At 43.6% G+C, this 19,143-nt stretch overlaps 2 protein-coding genes across 4 annotated transcripts in view; one reads left to right on the forward strand and one right to left on the reverse strand.

Annotated features, from left to right (window-relative positions):
- The window catches only part of LOC135524127 (receptor-type tyrosine-protein phosphatase beta-like), a 44,672-nt gene that overhangs the window by 9,858 nt on the left and 15,671 nt on the right, over positions 1-19,143 (reverse strand). For all 3 annotated transcript variants that reach the window (XM_064951336.1, XM_064951335.1, XM_064951337.1), the window contains 12 exons: positions 17,214-17,480; positions 5,470-5,733; positions 5,089-5,352; positions 4,717-4,841; positions 4,346-4,484; positions 3,827-4,099; positions 3,334-3,475; positions 3,092-3,228; positions 2,571-2,834; positions 1,783-2,049; positions 1,233-1,532; positions 292-570 (listed from right to left, as the gene is read on the reverse strand). In XM_064951336.1, coding sequence (XP_064807408.1) covers positions 292-570; positions 1,233-1,532; positions 1,783-2,049; positions 2,571-2,834; positions 3,092-3,228; positions 3,334-3,475; positions 3,827-4,099; positions 4,346-4,484; positions 4,717-4,841; positions 5,089-5,352; positions 5,470-5,733; positions 17,214-17,480 — 2,721 coding nt within the window. The remainder of the gene's footprint in view (positions 1-291; positions 571-1,232; positions 1,533-1,782; positions 2,050-2,570; positions 2,835-3,091; positions 3,229-3,333; positions 3,476-3,826; positions 4,100-4,345; positions 4,485-4,716; positions 4,842-5,088; positions 5,353-5,469; positions 5,734-17,213; positions 17,481-19,143) is intronic.
- Positions 9,896-12,109, forward strand: LOC135524857 (golgin subfamily A member 6-like protein 25). Its single transcript, XM_064952716.1, has one exon. The coding sequence runs from the start codon at positions 9,896-9,898 to the stop codon at positions 12,107-12,109; it is 2,214 nt and encodes a 737-aa protein (XP_064808788.1).

Here is a 19,143-nt window from a genome sequence, read left to right on the forward strand (position 1 = left end):
TTAGCCGGGAACATACATGGACTAGCAGAATCCTAGTTCACAGAAAATCAGCTCACAACAGCTTCACACCACAGTGGATCATAGTGGCCTTCGAACCATGTTTATAACTGGTTAAAGTGACCTATAAGGACCACAAAATAACTAGAGGAGACAGCAGTGAGACCATACTCAAAGTCAATGGCTTTGGCTGTCATTTAGCCATACAGAATTGACCGTATCGCATCTCTCCCTGTGGTCATCATCACACAGTCACTGTGACCACAAGCCAAACACAACCCCTTTGGCACTCACGGTCGATCATGGTGACCACGCTATCCTCAGCGGCCTCGCTGGTCATGCTGTCGGAGATAGCCTTGATGGAGACGGTGTAGCGTTTGTGCGGCTCCAGCTGGGTGATGTGGTAGAGGGTGCTGTCACGGCCCGTACGCCGGGAGTACACCAGGGTGCGGGAGTCCTGGTGGAGGCACTCAATGGTGTAGGAGTCACAGTCGGCCTCCGGGGGGCCCCAGGAGCAGGAGATGGAGGTGGAGTTCTGGGGGCGGCAGTGTAGGTACTGAACACGCTCTGGCTCTATGGAGGGGATAAATTGTAGAGGGCGTCAGAGGTAAGAACAGGGGTCCAAAAAACTATAGTCTCTCTAGTACAGAGGTCAAATGGGTCAAAGATATTTATAACTAACTGAAGATAGTTAATCTGTGCCGTTTTCAATGGGAGTAAATGAAACGTAGTGTGCAGAAAAAAAGCAAGGAGGTGGGCAGAGCCAAGCATGAGCTAGCATGAGCTAGCGAGATCCTATATTTCCACTAGGGAACACTTTCTCTGTAAAGTGCGCGTGTGCAATAACTCAATTCGCCCTTGCACTCCTTGTAAACAACACAATTGTTCAAAACTTTAACAAAGGGTCGCGTCTACAAAACATTGTGCACTCTGTCCGTAACGGATTCTAGTTTTGGGAACAGAAAACTGTTTTGAGATTGGGCTTTTCTTCTGTGAGAAAATTAGCAGAATGTCCGCTCAACTCCATCTCGTTCAATATTCTCCCACTATCGGCCACTGGGCTTCCTGTCCTCCCCATATTTGATGATGCTTATACATCCGGTGAAACATTTGGCACCTGCTTTTATCCGTGTCTGTAGTGTGCACAGGAGTTTGTTCTAGCCAAGCAATGACTCGACATCTTCTTAGTCTTGCAATACTTGCAACCAAACAGTGTACAGTATAGCGCCACCTACTGGTTCGGATGCTCTTGTGGATGGGCAGGCTGTAGGCAGGGCTCCCATCCTCACCAACACCACCAACAGCCCCACTGACAGTACGCAGGCTGAAGTTGTACAAGCGTCCGGGGTACAGGCCCTTAAGGATGCGGCTGCCGGAGGTCCGGGTGTGGTAGGGGTTGAACACGGACAGATGGTCCCGCGGTTCCCACTGCAGGTCAAAGTCATCGTAGTCGCTGCCTGCAGGACCACTCCAGGTCAGTTCCAGGGAAGTGTTGGTGACCCCGCCGAATGACACAGAGGTAGGGGGTCTGGGGGCTGAAGAGATGATAACAACGCAAAGATAAGCAGTTTGATGAATATCCAAGCAAATACTGTACAATAAAAACAGATTTTAGTGTAGGATATGTGGTAATTGTGTTGTTAAACATAAAGACATATCAGGACAGCCCTCAAGAAAGCTGCTCTTTCTACTTTACATCCATATGTTCTCTTTACTGACTCAACTAATTCTCCCTCAACACCACGTCAACACTCATTGACAATCATCTAGTAAGAGAGGACTCACCGGTCCTGCCCTGAGTGGTGGCCCTGTTTGTGAGCTCTCCACTGCGGGTGAGGATGACAGCATAGTAGAGGCGCCCGGGGATCAGCGTGGGGACGGCATACTCCGTGGCGTCGGGCCCTAGAGCCTCCTCTGCCTGCTGAGAGCCATCTGGGTTGTAGACAGACAGCAGGTAGCCGCTCAGCTCCCCCTCTGCACGCTCCCACGACACCCGGAGCTCCTCCGCCTGGGGATGACTTCGGGCCTGCAGAGACGTCACTGCAGCTGGGACTGAGGAGGACGAGGAGGAGTGGAAAAAAATCAGATGTCAAGTCATGATGTAATGTCAGTGAGCGTGACGGATACAGTTAGCACTTAGTTGTTTGTTTACCACATAGTTTATGTGAAAGAAACACCTTATGTATGTGCCATCACGTGATGTGAAACTCACATCTTATCTCAAGTAAGAATTTGTCTTTATCATACCCTAGACCGACAGTACCCCTCCTCAGCACTAGAGAGCACAGATGTTAGATTTTAATTTGATCACCCTGTCATTGCTGAGAGTTTTCCTACGCTGCAGGATTTAGATAAATTCACTGAAAACCCACACTAACACACAGTTATATTAACAGGATTCCACTTTTCATGCAGCCTAATTTTGGCCAGCTAATAAGACTAACCACCAATCAAGCAACATAAAATTGTTGGAAAAGTGTGAATGGACTAAATGTTCAAATACTGTTGCTGCAGGATTATTTTGCTGCGACAATGCTGGTCAAATTAAGATCCTACATCTGTAGCTCTCTCACCAGTCCTGGCCCAGATAGCTGAGTCATTGGTCTGCTCTCCGCTGCGTGTTAACACCACCATCCTGTAGGGGGCACCAGGCCTCAGGCCCTGGAAGGAGACCTGCAGTGTGTTAGGCTGGCCACTGCGCCGGTCGTACAGGGTGTCGTCTCCATTGTACAGGTAGAGGTCGTAACCTTCCAACTCTCCCTCTGGGGGAGACCAGTGGAAGGACAGGCTGCTGCTGCTGTTGGCCTGGATGGAGAGGTCGCTAACCGCCGCCGGACCTGGGGATGAATTATTCAATCAAATTTAAATCACATTTATCAAAACCCTCTCTCATCATCAGTTGTTACAATGTGCTTTTCCAGAACCTGACCTAGACCAAGAAGAGCAAGTGAGAAGGAAGCACAGCGAGAAGGAACAACTTCCTAGAAAATAACATATGGCTCTCCAGGATTAGGGTTGAGCACTTCTGTACTGCACATAATACCACTGGACATTGTTTTCAAGGGACTTGGTGAATAAATCCATGCAGTCTTACGCGTGCGTGCTTCAGCGGTGACCCCCTCACTGCGGACCCCTCCGCTGGTGGTGTGGACCAGGACGTGGTACCTCTTCCCCGGGGTGAGGCCGTCGAAGTGGTGCTGGAGCGGAGTGGACCCAGAGGAGGCCTGGGAGCTGTACAATTTAATTCAATTCAATTCTATTCCATTCCACTCAATTCAATACAGTGGTTCATAGAATAAATACAAGAATTACAATAGAATACGCAAATAATAATACTTGTTGGTGACCAGGTGTCCCCTGTCGTCCAGCAGCTGCAGAATGTAGCCGTCCGCCACTCCCCGGGCCTCCTGCCAGCTCACCTGAATACTGCAGGTTGTGTGTCTGTTGTCAGCCTGCAGGCCCGTCACTGCAGAGGGGACTGAGGAGAGAGGGGACAGTTTCGATTTGATTGTTTTGACCTTTATTTAACCAGGTAGTCCCATTGAGGTCAGATGACTTATTTCCTAAGGGATACAAATTGCACATAGGCATCACTGTTGACCAATCAACAGACGATTAGGGGGTAAAAAAAAAGAAGCAGAACCAATCAGTTCAGTCAAATGGACTGATTTCAAATTGTAGATAGCCAAGAACCAGTGAGAGAGATCACTATTCCTTCCCAGTCCACCACCAAAACACCCAAATATACAGTGTGAAATGCTAATGCACTGCTTATGAATGCAGTGTACGAGTAAATAATGTGTTATGAGTCCTTATGCAGCCTCCTCACCGGTGCGTCCGCTGGCCGTGTTGTTGTTCACCAGTATACCACTGATAGACCTTACAGTCACACTGTACAGCTGCCCAGGCTGCAGGGAATTGAATCCCAGCTGATTTGGGTGTTTGGGTACGGGTCGCGTCTCCAGCATGCGTCCCTCTGGCCCGTCCAGTAACAACGACACAGAGTAGCTGTCCACGTCACCCTGCCCCGGGGTCCAGCTGATCTGCAGGCTGTTGCTCTGCCCATTGTTGCTCACATGGATGTTCTTGACCTTGCTGGGAACTGCAAGCAGGGGGAGAAAAGTAAAGGAGGAGACAGAAAGAACAAGGAGAGGGAGAAAGGGGGTGGAAATGGAACGGAAATTAATACTGTTGTCAGTTTATCTTTTGCTTGTGGTCGATTTGTTTTCGATTCTGTGACATTTTGCTGTGTCCCATTTTGCTAACTCAACTCAACCAATGGAGTAGTCCCAAACGTGCTAACAAATCAAACACAAGCATTTTTAAAGAAAACAAACAAAGGTTTCACCTGTCCTGCCCTCTATGAACTGGGCCCTCTGGTTGGGTCCGCTGAAGGTGGAAACATGGATCTTATAGAGGCGTCCCGGGGTGAGGGAGGACAGGACACACGCCCCCGCGCTGCTGCCCAGGGTGATGGGCGGGAACACCTTCATAATAATAATTATATAAAACATTCCTTATTAATACATTCTGCTATATTAAATGACTATACTTTTTTTTTTAGAAACGCCCAAAGTCACTTTACATAATTAAAATCGGTAAGATAAATAGAAATAAAGCAGGGAGAAAATATAACAACAGAATGAAGGTCATAAAAGTCCTCTAAACATGAAGACAGACTAACCAGGTACTTCTGTAGACTGGACCAGGAGGACTAACCTTCATGTCGTTGAAGAGGAGCTGCACCTCGTAGTGATCCACATCCCCCAGAGCAGCCAGCCAGGTGACATGAAGGTCCTCCGTGCCCCGCCCAGCCAGAGCTAGTGATCTCACCGCCGCAGGGACTGTCCCAGACAGATTCGAGATTGAAATAGATCAACTGTGATGTTCTCAGAGGCAATGCATTTTGCAGCATACAAACTCAACGTACAACACATACAAAGGGACAGAGGGTGGCGAGTTTCACCAAAATTAGACAGTTGTGAGTGTAACTAGCTTAATTATTATTACAAACACCACTATGCTATGCACATATTATATATTCCAAATAAAAAGAGAGATAGAACATATTGTACTATTCGTATCACTCACAGGTCCTTCCGTCCGTGGACACGCTGGTCTCATACTTCCCGCTCCAGGTGCTGACGATGACAGTGTAGAGTCTCCCGGGCACCAGGCCGTTGAACACACACTCGTTCTGGCTCTTCATAATCGTCTTGTTCTGGTGGAAGATGTTGTTGTGCTTGATGACCACCTGGTAGTAGTCAAAGTCCCCTGCCGCATGGCGCCAGTACACCTTCAGGTAGTCATCCCTGGCCGAGTGGATCGCTGTGGGGTTCTGGACACTAGAGGGCTCTGGGAAAGAGGAAAAGAATAGAATAGAATTGAAGAACCCTTGAATTGAATAGAACAGCAAAGCAAGCAGACAAGACGTATTTCAGACAGACAAACAGGTAGACGGGGTAGACCTACGTGTGCGTTCCTGCACGATGGTGTGGTTTTCGTAGACTCCACTGCGGGAGACGATGGAGATGTTATAGAGCCGTCCAGACACCAGGGACTTGAACACACACTCAGGGCTGGACTTGGACACGACCAGGGTGTGGACGGTCCTCTCGCGGTCCTTCAGGGTGACCAGGTAACTATCCACGTCACCTTGGGCTGGTCGCCACGACACACTGAGGAAGTCCATACGACCGTTGTTACTGACTGTCACCTCGCCTACGGCAGCAGGGACTGGAAGGGGGGATGGGGAGAGAGAGAGACTGATTCAGTCATTCTGTGAATCACTGTCTGTTCATATTTGCAGCTGTGAAGGCTGTATGAATCAAAATATATAGTTAAACAAATAAAAATAAAAACTTGTTTTGTAACTTTTTTGTATTGTAAGGACTTAAAAACAACTATTTTTTATTTGAATTCTTGTTTTGTTTTTTCTCAATAATAATGTGGGATATGTAAGAACATCTCTTACAAGCAACATTAAAACAGTAACTTGGTTGTGTGTTCAATTTTTTATTTAACCTTTATTTAACTAGGCAAGTCAGTTGAGAACAAATTCTTATTTACAATGAAGGCCTACCAAAAGCCAAAAGGCCTCCTGCGGGGACGGGGTCTGGGATTAAAAATTAAAAAATGTAAATTATATAAATATGGGACAAAACACACATCACAAAAAGAGAGACAACACTACATAAAGAGAGACACCAGACAATAACATAGCAAGGCAGCAACACATGACAACACAGCATGGTAGCAACACATGACAACAACATGGTAGCAACACAACATGGTGTCACACCCTGATCTGTTTCACCTGTCTTTGTGATTGGCTCCACCCCCCGACAGGTGTCGCCCATCTTCCCCATTATCCCCCGTGTATTTATACCTGTGATCTCTGTTTGTTTGTTGCCAGCTTGTCAAGTCAACCAGCGTGTTTGTGTCTCAGCTCTTGCTTTTCTCAGTCTCTCTTTTTCTCACCCTCCTGATTTTGAACCTTACCTGTCCTGTCTCTGAACCCGCCTGCCTGACCACTCTGCCTGCCTGCCTGCCGACCTATACCTTTGCCCCACCTCTGGATTGTTGACCTCTGCCTACCCTGAGCCTGCCTGCCGTCCGGTACTGTTGCCCCACCTCTGGTTTACTGACCCCTGCCTACCCTGACCCTGAGCCTGCCTGCTGTCCGGTACCGTTGCCCCACCTCTGGTTTACTGACCCCTGCCTGCCTTGACCTGTCTATTGCCTGCGCCTGTTGGACTATTAAACCATTGTTATTTCAACGTTGTCTGCATCTGGGTTTTACCTTCATACCTGATACATGGTAGTAGCACAATACATGGTACAAACATTATTGGGCACAGACAACAGCACAAAGGGCAAGAAGGTAGAGACAACAATACATCACGCAAAGCAGCCACGACTGTCAGTAAGAGCGTCCATGATTGATCGTTGAATGAAGAGATTGAGATAAAACTGTTAATGCATAGTTGACCCCAACAAGCTTGAGCCATTTATGAGCCATTCATACAAATGTTATTCAATAAATAAATGGCGAAGAAAGAGAGAGTGTCTTGAATGGAATGTGACTGCACTAATAGGCTACAGATAATTTAAAAATATATATTTTAATATTGAACCATTATTTTATCAGGGAGTCATACTGAGACCCAGGTCTCTTTTACAGATAATCCCTGAATTACAGAAAGTATTCAGGCCCCTTGATTTTTTACACATTTTGTCACGTTACAAACCTTATTCTAAAATAGATTAAATATTTGTTTTGCCTCATCAATCTACACACAATACCCCATAATGACAAAGTGAAAACAAGTAAAAAATAATTAAACAGAAATACCTTTATTTAAATAAGTATTCAGACACTTTGCTATGAGAATCGAAATTGAGCTCAGGTGCATCTTGTTTCCATTGATCATCCTTGAGATGTTTCTACAACTTGATTAGAGTCCACCTGTACTAAATCCACTTGATTGGACACCTGTCTTTATAAGGTCCCACAGTAGGCAGTGCATGTCAGAGCAAAAACCAGGCCATGAGGTCGAGACAGGATTGTGTCAAGGCATAGACCAGGGGAAGGGTACCAAAACATTTCTGCAGCTTTGAAGGTCCCCAAGAACACAGTGGCCTCCATCATTTTTAAATGGAAGAAGTTTGGAACCAAGACTCTTCCTAGAGTTGGCCGCCTGGCCAAACTGAGCAATCGGGGGAGAAGGTGAGGTGACCAAGAACCCGATGTTCACTCTGACAGAGATCCAAAGTTCCTCTGTGGAGATGGCAGAACCTTCCAGAAGGACAACATCTCCGCAGCACTCCACCAATCTGGCCTTTATGGTAGAATGGCCAGACTGAAGCCACTCCTCAGTAAAAGGCACATGACAGCCCGCTTGGAGTTTGCCAAAAGGCACCTAAAGACTCTCAGACCATGAGAAACAAGATTCAACTCTTTGGCCTGAATGCCAAGCGTCACGTCTGGAGGAAACCTGGCACCATCCCTACGGTGAAGCATGGTGGTAGGAGCATCACGCTGTGAAGATGTTTTTCAGTGGCAGGTACTGGGAGACTCGTCAGGATCGAGGGAAAGACGAACGGAGCAAAGTAAAAAGAGATCCTTGATGAAAACCTGCTCCAGAGCACTCAGGACCTCCGAAACTCCCCAAATACAGGTGTTCCAAACTTGTAGCGTCATACCCAAGAAGACTCAAGGCTGTAATCGCTGTCAAAGGTGCTTCAACAAAGTACTGAGTAAAGGGTCTGAATACTTATGTAAATGTGATAAAACTGTTTTTGCTTTGTCATTATGGGATATTGTGTGTAGATTGACTAGGGGGGAAACGATTTAATCAATTTAAAACTAGGCTGTATTGTAACAAAATGTGGAAAAAGTCCAGGGTTCTGAATACTTTCCGAATGCACTGTACATTACAGAAAATACACACATCAATATAAATACAAAACACAAGCGGAAAGAAAAAGTATTATTACATTATTGTGAGGTGTAGGCCTATATCATTGTTCAGGCCTAGCCTACATCTATGTGGACCGACAGTACAGGAGGGCATAATCTGGCCATTATAATATTATTGTATGTGAAACTCACATACTATTGGTCTAAATTGGGTGCCATTTTATTGATTGTGGCATGATGTTGCCTATTAATTGCTGTGATGCCATAATGAGGTATGTACATAGAATTATAATGAACATTCTAATTCTAAGGGGGATGAGTTTTCATTAACTATCGCTTTCCAAACCCCGTATTCAGCATCATAATAAAATGATGTCATAATTGCATTCCAATTCTCGTCGTATGTTCTAACCTTTGTGTTGGAGTGCAAACCGATAAGGCTACTCATAAAGAAAGGACTTGAAGCATACGGATGATCCAAAATTAACTGTGAAATGTGTGAATTATTGGCCATTTCATCTCTCGAATAAGATATATACCAATTTAATATGTCTAATAATTGTCAAGTCTAAGCTAAGAAAATATCCTGAATGATTTAGGCTATATTGCATTGATTGCTTTGTTTTGTTCCATCAAGTTGTCCACATACAAGACAGTCATCATGGACTGTTTCTGTTTGCCTGGTCCAAAGAGAGTACAACTCCTTACTGTAAGTAGGAGCTTCCTTTTTCATGTAACTTATTTGATGGTCAATTAATTACTATTTCTCAATTTTACAAGTTCAAACTTCGTCATTGCTATGTAATTTTATGTTAATATATTTGGTACTAAAACATGTTTTTTGTCTTTTATCTTTGAACATGGTCATCTCCTTTCATATATTCATCTTGTTCAGAGGCAGCCCCCCGAGTCTCAGAAAGTGGGTCTCCTCAGAGAGAAGGTGACTCTGATTGGGGAGGCCATCAAAGTCATGAAGAGTGACCGGGAAGCCATGATGGCTCAGCTGAAAAAGAGCCAGAAGAAACAGCAGAAGCATGAGGAGCTGCTGCAGTACAGCAAATGGAAGCAGGCTAAGGACAACCAGGAACTCTGTGTGGTCGTCAGAAGGCTGGAGGAGAAGGTAGACGTGGAGACCAAGGCACTCTGGACAGAGATGAGGAGACTGGGAGAGCTGCTTGAGGAGGTGAGAGGACATAACTTCAGACATAAGAGTGCCCCGTTTGAGCACCTAGTGGCCTGGTATGAGGGTCTGAATTAAGTTTGACATTGAGAAAGTTCAATGGAGCCGGAAGAAAAGCCCTGCAGATATTTGTCTTAATTCCACGACACTATAGCTGCAGTATATATCCTGTCTTGTTTAATCGGTTGAATGTATGTAATGTAGCTTGAACAAGTATACGGTTAATTCTATGCCATTTAACAAAGATGCATATGCTATAACTACCTAATATTGCTCTGTTTCTTATGCGACAGAACATGAATGGTGTGGGTGACTTCTCAACCTACATGAAACCTTCTTGGGAATTCCCCATTCCAGTGCCCCCCGTTGGCCAGCCTACGTCAGGACGGCATCAGTACTACCAGAGTGTGTCTCTGACAGGCAGCTCAGGTGTCCTCCCAGCTGGACAGAGACTCCAAGGACGCTCTCCTGTCCTACCCCCACTGGTTGATCCTCCCATACCTATAACAAATTGGTTTCCTGATCTCTCTCCTCCCAAACGCCCTCTGCCGTTGCCACCTGCTATTCTCGAGGGGCTATACACAGACGCATCCTCAGACCCAGCTTTGAGACAGGAGAAGGAGATTGAGGAGATGATGAAGACAATAGAAGAGGAGAGGGAGAAGGATCGGGCGGAGATACTTGTGGTGGTGGAAAAAGAGATGGAGAGAAAATGGAAGAAGTTGCAGAGGAAGTCTCCAGCAAATATAATACAGAAGACGGAGCAGGACATGATAGAGATGATGAAGGCAATAGAAAATGAGAGGGAGTTGGATCGGATTGAGATACTTGAAGCTGTGGAAAAAGAGATGGAGAGAAAATGGATGAAGATGCAGAATGTAGGTCAGAAAGAGAAAGCAGGTAACGGTGAGGAGCAATTGACGAAGAAGGAACAGTGTATTGGGGATCAGGAAAAGAGGGTAGAACAGGAGGAGAACAAGCTGTTAGGACAGATGAAAGAGAGCCAGACATGTCTAGATGAAATTAAAAAAGAAAAGGCTAAGAGGGACTTAAGATTGGCAGAGACATTTGATGAAGAGCTAAAGAAAGGAAAAGAGAGGATGAAGACCCTGGAGAAGTTGAGGAAGGAAAAAGACAAGGAGGATAAACTCTGGTTGGAGGAAGAAAAAAAGAAAGAGAAAGAGAGGATTAAGAACCTGGAGAAGGAGATGAAAGAAAAAGACAAGGAGGATAAACTCTGGTTGGAGGAAGAAAAAAAGAAAGAGAAAGAGAGGATTAAGAACCTGGAGAAGGAGATGAAAGAAAAAGAAAAGGAGGAGAAATTTAAATGGGAAGAAGAGAAACAGAAAGAAAAAGAGAGGCTGAAGATCCTTGCGAATGAGATGAAGGCACAAGAACTAGAAGAGAATCTTAGGTTTGAGGAAGAAAAGAAGAGAATAAAGAACCAGAAGAAGGAGAAAAAGGAAAACGAAACAGAGGAGAAACTGAGATTGAAAGCAGAGAAAAAGAAAGAAAAAGAGATGGCAAGAATTTGGGAGAAGGAGAGGAAGGAAAAAGAAAAGTTGGAGAAACCTAGACTTGAGGAAGAGAAAAAGAAAGAACAGGAGAGGATAAATAACCTGGAGATGGAGAAGAAGGAAGAAGAAAAGAGGGAAAAGAGGTTGGCTGAAGCTGAGAAAAAAAGAGAACAAGATGAGAAGAAGCGCCTGAGAAAAGAGGAGAAGGATAACGAAAAAGCGGAGAAAAGGTTAGCTGAAGCTGAGAAAAAAAGAGAACAAGATGAGAAGAAGCGCCTGAAAAAAGAGGAGAAGGATAACGAAAAAGCGGAGAAAAAGTTAGCTGAAGCTGAGAAAAAAAGAGAACAAGATGAGAAGAAGCGCCTGAAAAACGAGGAGAAGGATAACGAAAAAGCGGAGAAAAGGTTAGCTGAAGCTGAGAAAAAAAGAGAACAAGATGAGAAGAAGCGCCTGAAAAAAGAGGAGAAGGATAACGAAAAAGCGGAGAAAAGGTTAGCTGAAGCTGAGAAAAAAAGAGAACAAGATGAGAAGAAGCGCCTGAAAAAGGAGGAGAAGGATAACGAAAAAGCGGAGAAAAGGTTAGCTGAAGCTGAGAAAAAAAGAAAACAAGATGAGAAGAATCGCCTGAAAAAAGAGGAGAAGGATAACGAAAAAGCGGAGAAAAAGTTAGATGAAGCTGAGAAAAAGAAAGAAAAAGTTGAGAAAAGGGTACAAAAGCAGGAGGAGAAAAATAGAGAGCTTAAACTAAAACTGAAGGAAAAAGAAGAGAATATAAAAAATAAGCAGGAGAGGAAAGAAAAAGAGAAACAAGAGAAAATGAGAAAGGAGCAAGAGAAGAAAGAAAGAGAGAGGCGAGAGCAAATGAAACGGACAGAGAAGAGAATAAGAGAGATTGAGGCAATGAGGAGGGCGAGACAACAGACATCAGAGTATTCAGACTCCGAGGAGTGGGCAGATACAGAGAGTATTGATGAGTCTGTCTCTGATTGGTGAGTGTTGAATCAGGCTTCATGGAGTCATTTCACCACAAACCTGATCTGTTGAATATCTCTTAGGTTTGATAGATATGATATAGCACACTAACCAGGCTCATAGCATTAGATTGGCTTAGATTGTGTCCTAGAACTGATCCCGTGCGACTCAGTAGGTAGCGCATGGCGCTTGCAACGCCAGGGTTGTGGGTTTGATTCCCACGGGGGCCCAGTATGAACATTTATGCACTCACTACTGTACGTAGCTCTGTATTAGAGCATCTGCTAAATTACTCAAATGTAACTCAAGTGAACTGCTGTGTTTGTGTTACAGGGATTGTGGGAGCAAACAGTACATATAGGAACAAACATAATACTGTCAAGCAAAGATGTACATCAGACCACAGGAGAAGAGAGAGAGATACATAGTTTACTAGACACATAGTTTACTAGCCCTAAAAAGGACAGACATACCAAAGAACACACCAGGCTAAACATATGGGGCCCATAGCATAAGATGGGCATGTATTATTTTTGGGACATGAAGACGTCCTGCCACTATTATAACTTAACTGAAAGCAGATATGGGCATTATTGGGCGTGAAACAAGCAGGATGCACAGATTGGGATATAATGGTGGCAGATGGACTGAGGGAAGTAACTTCATTTGCATGTGGGATGGACTCATATGTTGTATGTGCATAAATACAGAGCCAGAGCTTAGGGAGGGGAGTTGTTCCGCGGACCAGCTCGGCTTCTGATATTTTGTATTAAAAGCCTTTATTGAATTCACAAGTTCTTGTAAGTGTTAAACTTTGTTACAATTCTCCACAACAGGATTTGAACTGAATTACCCAGATATTTTGGAAAACACATAACACATTAGAGATGACACGCAAGAGTATCAGGAAAGGAGAGAAGAAATTAAAGGAATATGGTAAAGCTGAAATAAGTTTCAAGATCTACAAATAAGATCCACTAAAAGAGATCTACGAGGGATACAAGATCGAGAAGACAGATATTCTAGCAGCCTACCAAGGGAAGCCATTTAAAAAAAATTGTAACAATGAAAAAAATAAAAAGTCTTTCATCTCTCTGTGTTTTCATAATTGTACTTCAAATCGCAAGAGGCTGAATGTATCTCACCTCTGTATGTGTAGGGCATTTATCTGATGCTGTCTGGTTATAAAGAGTATGACATTGTTGCCGCTCTTACGATTGAATGCAAGGGAAATCAGCGAGCATTTAGCCTCCCTTGATAAAAAAGAAAGTATAAAATAATAGCCAATTATAGCTCAACTGAGTGAGCTCAACTGTGAATGGTCCTGGCGCACCAAAACAAAAGTGTCAAGGGAAGGCAGTGTGGATTTGGCACATCGCATCAAGAGATGACAGAAACAACCTGAATTGTTGCATCTCGTGTTGTTTGTGTCATCCGGTGGCTAGCTAGCTAGCTAGCTAGATACAATTTCCCATTTCTTAAATTAGCCTTGGATGGAGACAGGGATTTGTACTTGTGGTTTTACTTAATTTTGCCGTACTGGCCAATGATTATCATGGCAATTCTGATCCAACCATAAATTCATACATTGTGCCACTGGACTGAGAGGATGGAAGTGAAATATGTAGCTAGATGTAGAAGGCTAATGTTAACTAGCAAACGTTGCCCATGAAAGGAAGTTAGGCTAGCGAGCAGGTATTTTAGCCTAGGACAACAACTAAAATAAAAGTGTGTACTGTATGACTGTCATAGACCGTTTTGTCAACATGAAAGAGATGGATCGCATTGGTGTTTCTCTACAAGTATGGTGAGTCAAAATGTTTTTTTCTACTTGCACACACACACAAATCAGAACCATGAACAGCCGCATCATTTTTAGCTTACTTTGATTGGACTAAATAGTTTTTGGTATTGTTGTCACTGTATTAGACTAAGCATAGGTGATTTAATGATGTTGGAATAGTGGAGGGAGTTTCTGTTGTCTTTGCGACTTGTGGTAAATAAATCCATAGTTGTTTAGTAGCCCGAAAATGTCAGGAAACATGAACTTGCTTGTCCATGCTGTCGGTCATGTAACTGTTTGTTACATGTAATATTCTTAATGAACTTGACCGGACAGGTTGCGCTCAGGTTTTGTGATGGAACAAAGTTGTGGCTGAATTTATATAAGCCTTATATTCCATTGTATATTATTTTCATTTAGAGCTGGAATCCTTAATGGTGAAACACACGTCTGTTTGCGATAGTACAATAAAGAGCAGCTCCACGAGCTATTTTCGCGATTGGTGAAAACATCATATTTGAAGGAAGTTTTAAGGTTTAGCATCGGGTTTAGGTTTCCTGAACAACTTTTATGAAAGTTGAGTCACTGTGTAAATTAACGTCAGACATTTGGCTCCATTAACAGACAGTTAATCAGACAAGAGAGATCGGTTCCCAATTCAGCCTAACATTATGTTTACATATGTGCTAGTAATACACGCATATACAGTGCAGTGTCGTAAATTACAGTATACACATGTTTAGCTAATGTGGGGTAACTAGTAGGCTACAGCTGTCAGTGTTCAGCAAGTTAACATTCAGCAAAATAAATCCATTAACTCAGTTAGATTACCGTACTTGAACTCAAAACGAACAATTGTTACTATCAATCTGTTAACGTTACTCAACATTACCACTATTTGCAGATAGCCTGTTTGCAATCGTAAAGGTGTAATGAATTATAGCTAGCTAAATTACTTACTGCAGAGTAGGGGTAGCCATAATCTAACTAGTAATTTAGACTGGTAGTTGATTTAAGGCACAGTTATGATAATGGTGATTTGTAATTAAGATTGAGATTGGACTAAAATGTGGGTAATTGGATGCTTGTATGTAACCATAGACGGTCTTAATTTTGCATAGGGTCAATTAAACATGAAAAGAAAGGGAGAGATATCAGACTTCTGTTCAAAAAGGACACAATGGGAGGCCAGGCCAATACTTTAAACTACACATTTTAGTTAGCTTAATTACTACACATTTTAGTTAGCTTAATTATACTTAATTATACATTTCCATAGAGATATGACACATTATTTTATGTGTATTTCAGACATTTCAAGATCCAGAGAAGATGGTCCTGTACAGCCATGTTTGAAAACATTTCCCAGAACTCAGCATGGTTCTAGGAAAAGGGCTTTGAACAGTTCCTGGTATAAGGACAATTCATGGCTTGAATATTCTCTAAATCAAAATTCGACTTATTGTTTCGCCTGTAGGCATTTTTCTCTGCCCAATACACCTTAATCTGCCTTCACATCACAGTCAGGGTTTTGTAACTGGAAAATGGTGCCGTTTAAAGATTCTGGTTTGAACCTCCATTCAAAGGATGCTTGGAATCAGCATCAAAGGGCTATTGACAGCAACTCATCAATGTTAGATGTCAAAAATGAGAGTGGAGGAAAACTGTACTTACATTAAAACAATTGCACATGTGCTCCTATTTACTGCCACTCAAAATATAGCGCAGAGAGGTCATCGAGAGTCGGATAACTCTCACAAAGGTAATATTATGACAATCTTAACCCTCTCATAGAGAAAAGGATGAATGCATGTGGCAATGGTAAGTACACAAGCCACCAAATCCAAAATGACGTTCTTGAGAGCTTAGCTGAAATGGTACAAAGTGAAATAATGAGAGAAGTAAAAGAAAGTTAAGTTTTTAGTTTAATTGCAGATGAAACCAAAGATTTAAAGAAAAAATAACAAATGTCTTTAGTTGTGAGGTACTATTACAATGGGGCCATCCACGAAAGCTTTTTACACTTTCAGTCAACTGAAAGCTTAGATGCAGCAGGTCTCACAAAAATGATAATTGATTGCCTTGAAAAACATAGTCTGGACTACAGAAATAATTGTGTGGGGCAAGGCTATGACAGTGCATCCTTCATGAGCGGAAAGCATTCTGGTGTGTCTGCACAGATTAAAAACAGTGTAAGATTTGCATTTTATGTGCACTGTAATGCACATGGTTTGAATTTGGTTCTTGTCGATGCTGTAAAATCAGTGCCCGAGGCAGTTAAAAAATTTTGCTCTCCTGCAGAAGCTTTATAACTTTGTATCTGGCTCGTATGTTCATCTCAAGTAGCTGGCAGTTCAGAAAGAGCTGTATCCACAGCAACAGCCCAGGGAACTACAGAGACTGTTCTGCCTGCGGCTAAGGAACCCTGACCTGTTCACCGGACGTGCTGCCTTGTCCCGGACCTGCTGTTTTCGACACTCTCTCTCTACCGCACCCGTTGTCTCAAACTCTGAATGATCGGCAATGAAAAGCAAGTAACATTTACTCCTGAGGTGCTGACCTGTTGCCCAACCACTGTGATTATTATTATTTGACCCTGCTGGTCATCTATGAACATTTGAACATCTTGGCCATGTTCTGTTATAATCTCCACCCGGCACGGCCAGAAGAGGACTGGCCACCTCTTAGAGCCTGGTTCCTCTCTAGGTTTCTTCCTAGTTTACTGCCTTTCTAGGGAGTTGTTCCGAGCCACCGTGCTTCTACATCCTCATTGCTTGCCGTTTGAGGTTTTAGGCTGAGTTTCTGTATAGCACTTTGTAACATCGGCTGATGTAAAAAGGGCTTTATAAATACATTTATAAATACGCTCTTCAACTCAGCAACAATAACAACGGTGGTGGTGCGGCCAGTGGGGCTGTTTCCCCCGCCATCTTTTAATGAAAACGTTCTCAGATTTAAGATAGCTGGGATTCAACCATACAAAATACTGTAGACCCCAATCCTTTTCCCTCCATGAAGGGAAGTCTTTGAAAGGAAATCCTTGACATGTTTGTTGCATAGTCGGATATCCTGGAAATTCCAGGAAAATTCCTGTCGCATCAGATAAGAGCTAAGAAAGTTCTGAATAATATCCTGGCAATCCCCGAATAGAAGACATTATCTGACATTATTTTGCATAAACTAGTACAGGTGTTTGTCACACAAAGACAGTTAAAACTGTGAGCGCTTTTATCGGAAATTCATATCCATGTGTGCTAGCTGAACATTATCTTCTAATTGATCTATTTTAACATTATATATTAAAAGTAGGCTACATCATTCAGTGATCATAGTGTTGTCTACCTGTGCTTCCATCTGCCACGCTCTGTCTGGAGGCTTGTCCGGCCCTGACAGTGGTGACCACCACCCTGTAGAGGGCTCCAGGCTTCAGCGCCAGGAAGCTGTAGGCCGTGGTGTGGGCCGGGGTGCTCTCGTTCTTGATCACACTGCTCTCGTGGATAAGCAGCACACGGTACGAGTCCAGCTCGCCGACCGCCCGCTCCCACTGGGTTTGGAGGCTGTCTGTGCTGCCACCGTTGGTCACACGCAGACTGGTCACCTGCGCCGGAGCTGAGAGGAGACACAGAGAGAGAGGAACTTCAAAGATGTGAGACATTAACAGAGACCATAGAGAGAAATGTAGACCATAGTTGAGACCATAGAGCAGAGATCATCAACTACACTGAACAAAAATATAAACAGTTACAGGTCATATAAGGAAATCAGTCAATTGAAGCACATTCACTAGGCCCTAATCAGTTGGTCACGGATACCTTAAAACAAAACATAGGTAGGGTCGTGGATCAGAAAACCAGTCAGTATCTGGTGTGATCATTTACCTCATGTAGCATGAAACATCTCCTTTGCATAGAGTTGATCAGGCTGTTGATTGTGGCCTTTCGAATGTTGTCCCTTTCCTCTTCAATGGCTATGCAAAGTTTCTGGATATTTGAAGGAGCTGGAACATGCTGTTCCGTCGATCCAGAGCATCCCAAACATGAGGTGAAGGCGGCGGATGAATGGCACAACAATGGCCCTGAGGATCTCGTCCGGGTGTCTCTGTGCATTCAAATTGCCACCGATAAAATGCAATTGTGTTAGTTTTCCATAGCTTATGCCTGCCCATACCATAACCCCACCATGGGGCACTTTGTTCTCAACGTTGACATCAGCAAACCGCTCGCCTACACAATGCCATACACGCTGTCTGCCATCTGCCCGGTACAGTTGAAACTGGGATTCATAAGAGCACACTTCTCCAGCGTGCCAGTGGTCATCAAAGGTGAACCTTTGCCCACTGAAGTCGTTTACGACACCGAACAGCAGTCAGGTCAAGAAACTGGTGAGGACGACAAGCACGTAGGTGAGCTTCCCTGAGACGGTATCTGGCAATTTGCGGAGAAATTCTTTGTTTGTGCAAACCCAGAGTTTCATCAGCTGTCCGGGTGGCTGGTCTCAGACGATCCCACAGGTGAAGGAGCCGGATGTCTTGGCCTGGCATGGCTACATGTGGTCTGCAGTTGTAAGGCTTGTTGGACGTACTGCCTAATTCTCTAAAACAATGTTGGCGGCTTATGGTCATAAAACGAACATGCAATTATCTGGCAACAGCTCTTTGCACGCTCCCTCAAAACATGAGACATCTGTGGCATTGTGTGACAAAACTGCAGATTTTAGAGTGGCCTTTTATTGTCCCCAGGACAAGGTGTACCTGTGTAATGATCATGCCGTTTAATCAGCTCCTTGAAATGCCACACCTGTCAGGTGGATGGATTATCTTGGCAAAGGAGAAATGCTCACTAAAGGAGATGGAACATTACATTTATATTTTTGATCAGTGTTGATTCAGCAGTGGGACAATTTTTTTTCTTGAGCAGTGCTCAGGGAGCCAGAACATTTACCTTTATTTAACTAAGAAAGTAAGTTAATAACAAATTCTTGTTTTCAATGACGGCCTAGGAACAGTGGGTTAACTGCCTGTTCAGGGGCAGAACGACAGATTTGTACCTTGTCAGCTCGGCGATTTGAACTTGCAACCTTTCGGTTACTAGTCCAACGCTCTTCCCACTAGGCTACCCTGCCGCCCCAAACAATCACTTAACATAATAACTTAACATAATTACAAAGAATTTGTAGACCGCAAATTGAACGCAAGAAGCCCAAACAGATATAATATTTGACCAAAACAGCATCATTTCAAACCTTGCTGACATTTGTGTACAATCACATTAAC

Source organism: Oncorhynchus masou, chromosome 31, assembly GCF_036934945.1.
Source record: "Oncorhynchus masou masou isolate Uvic2021 chromosome 31, UVic_Omas_1.1, whole genome shotgun sequence".
Taxonomy (NCBI): Eukaryota; Metazoa; Chordata; class Actinopteri; order Salmoniformes; family Salmonidae; genus Oncorhynchus; species Oncorhynchus masou.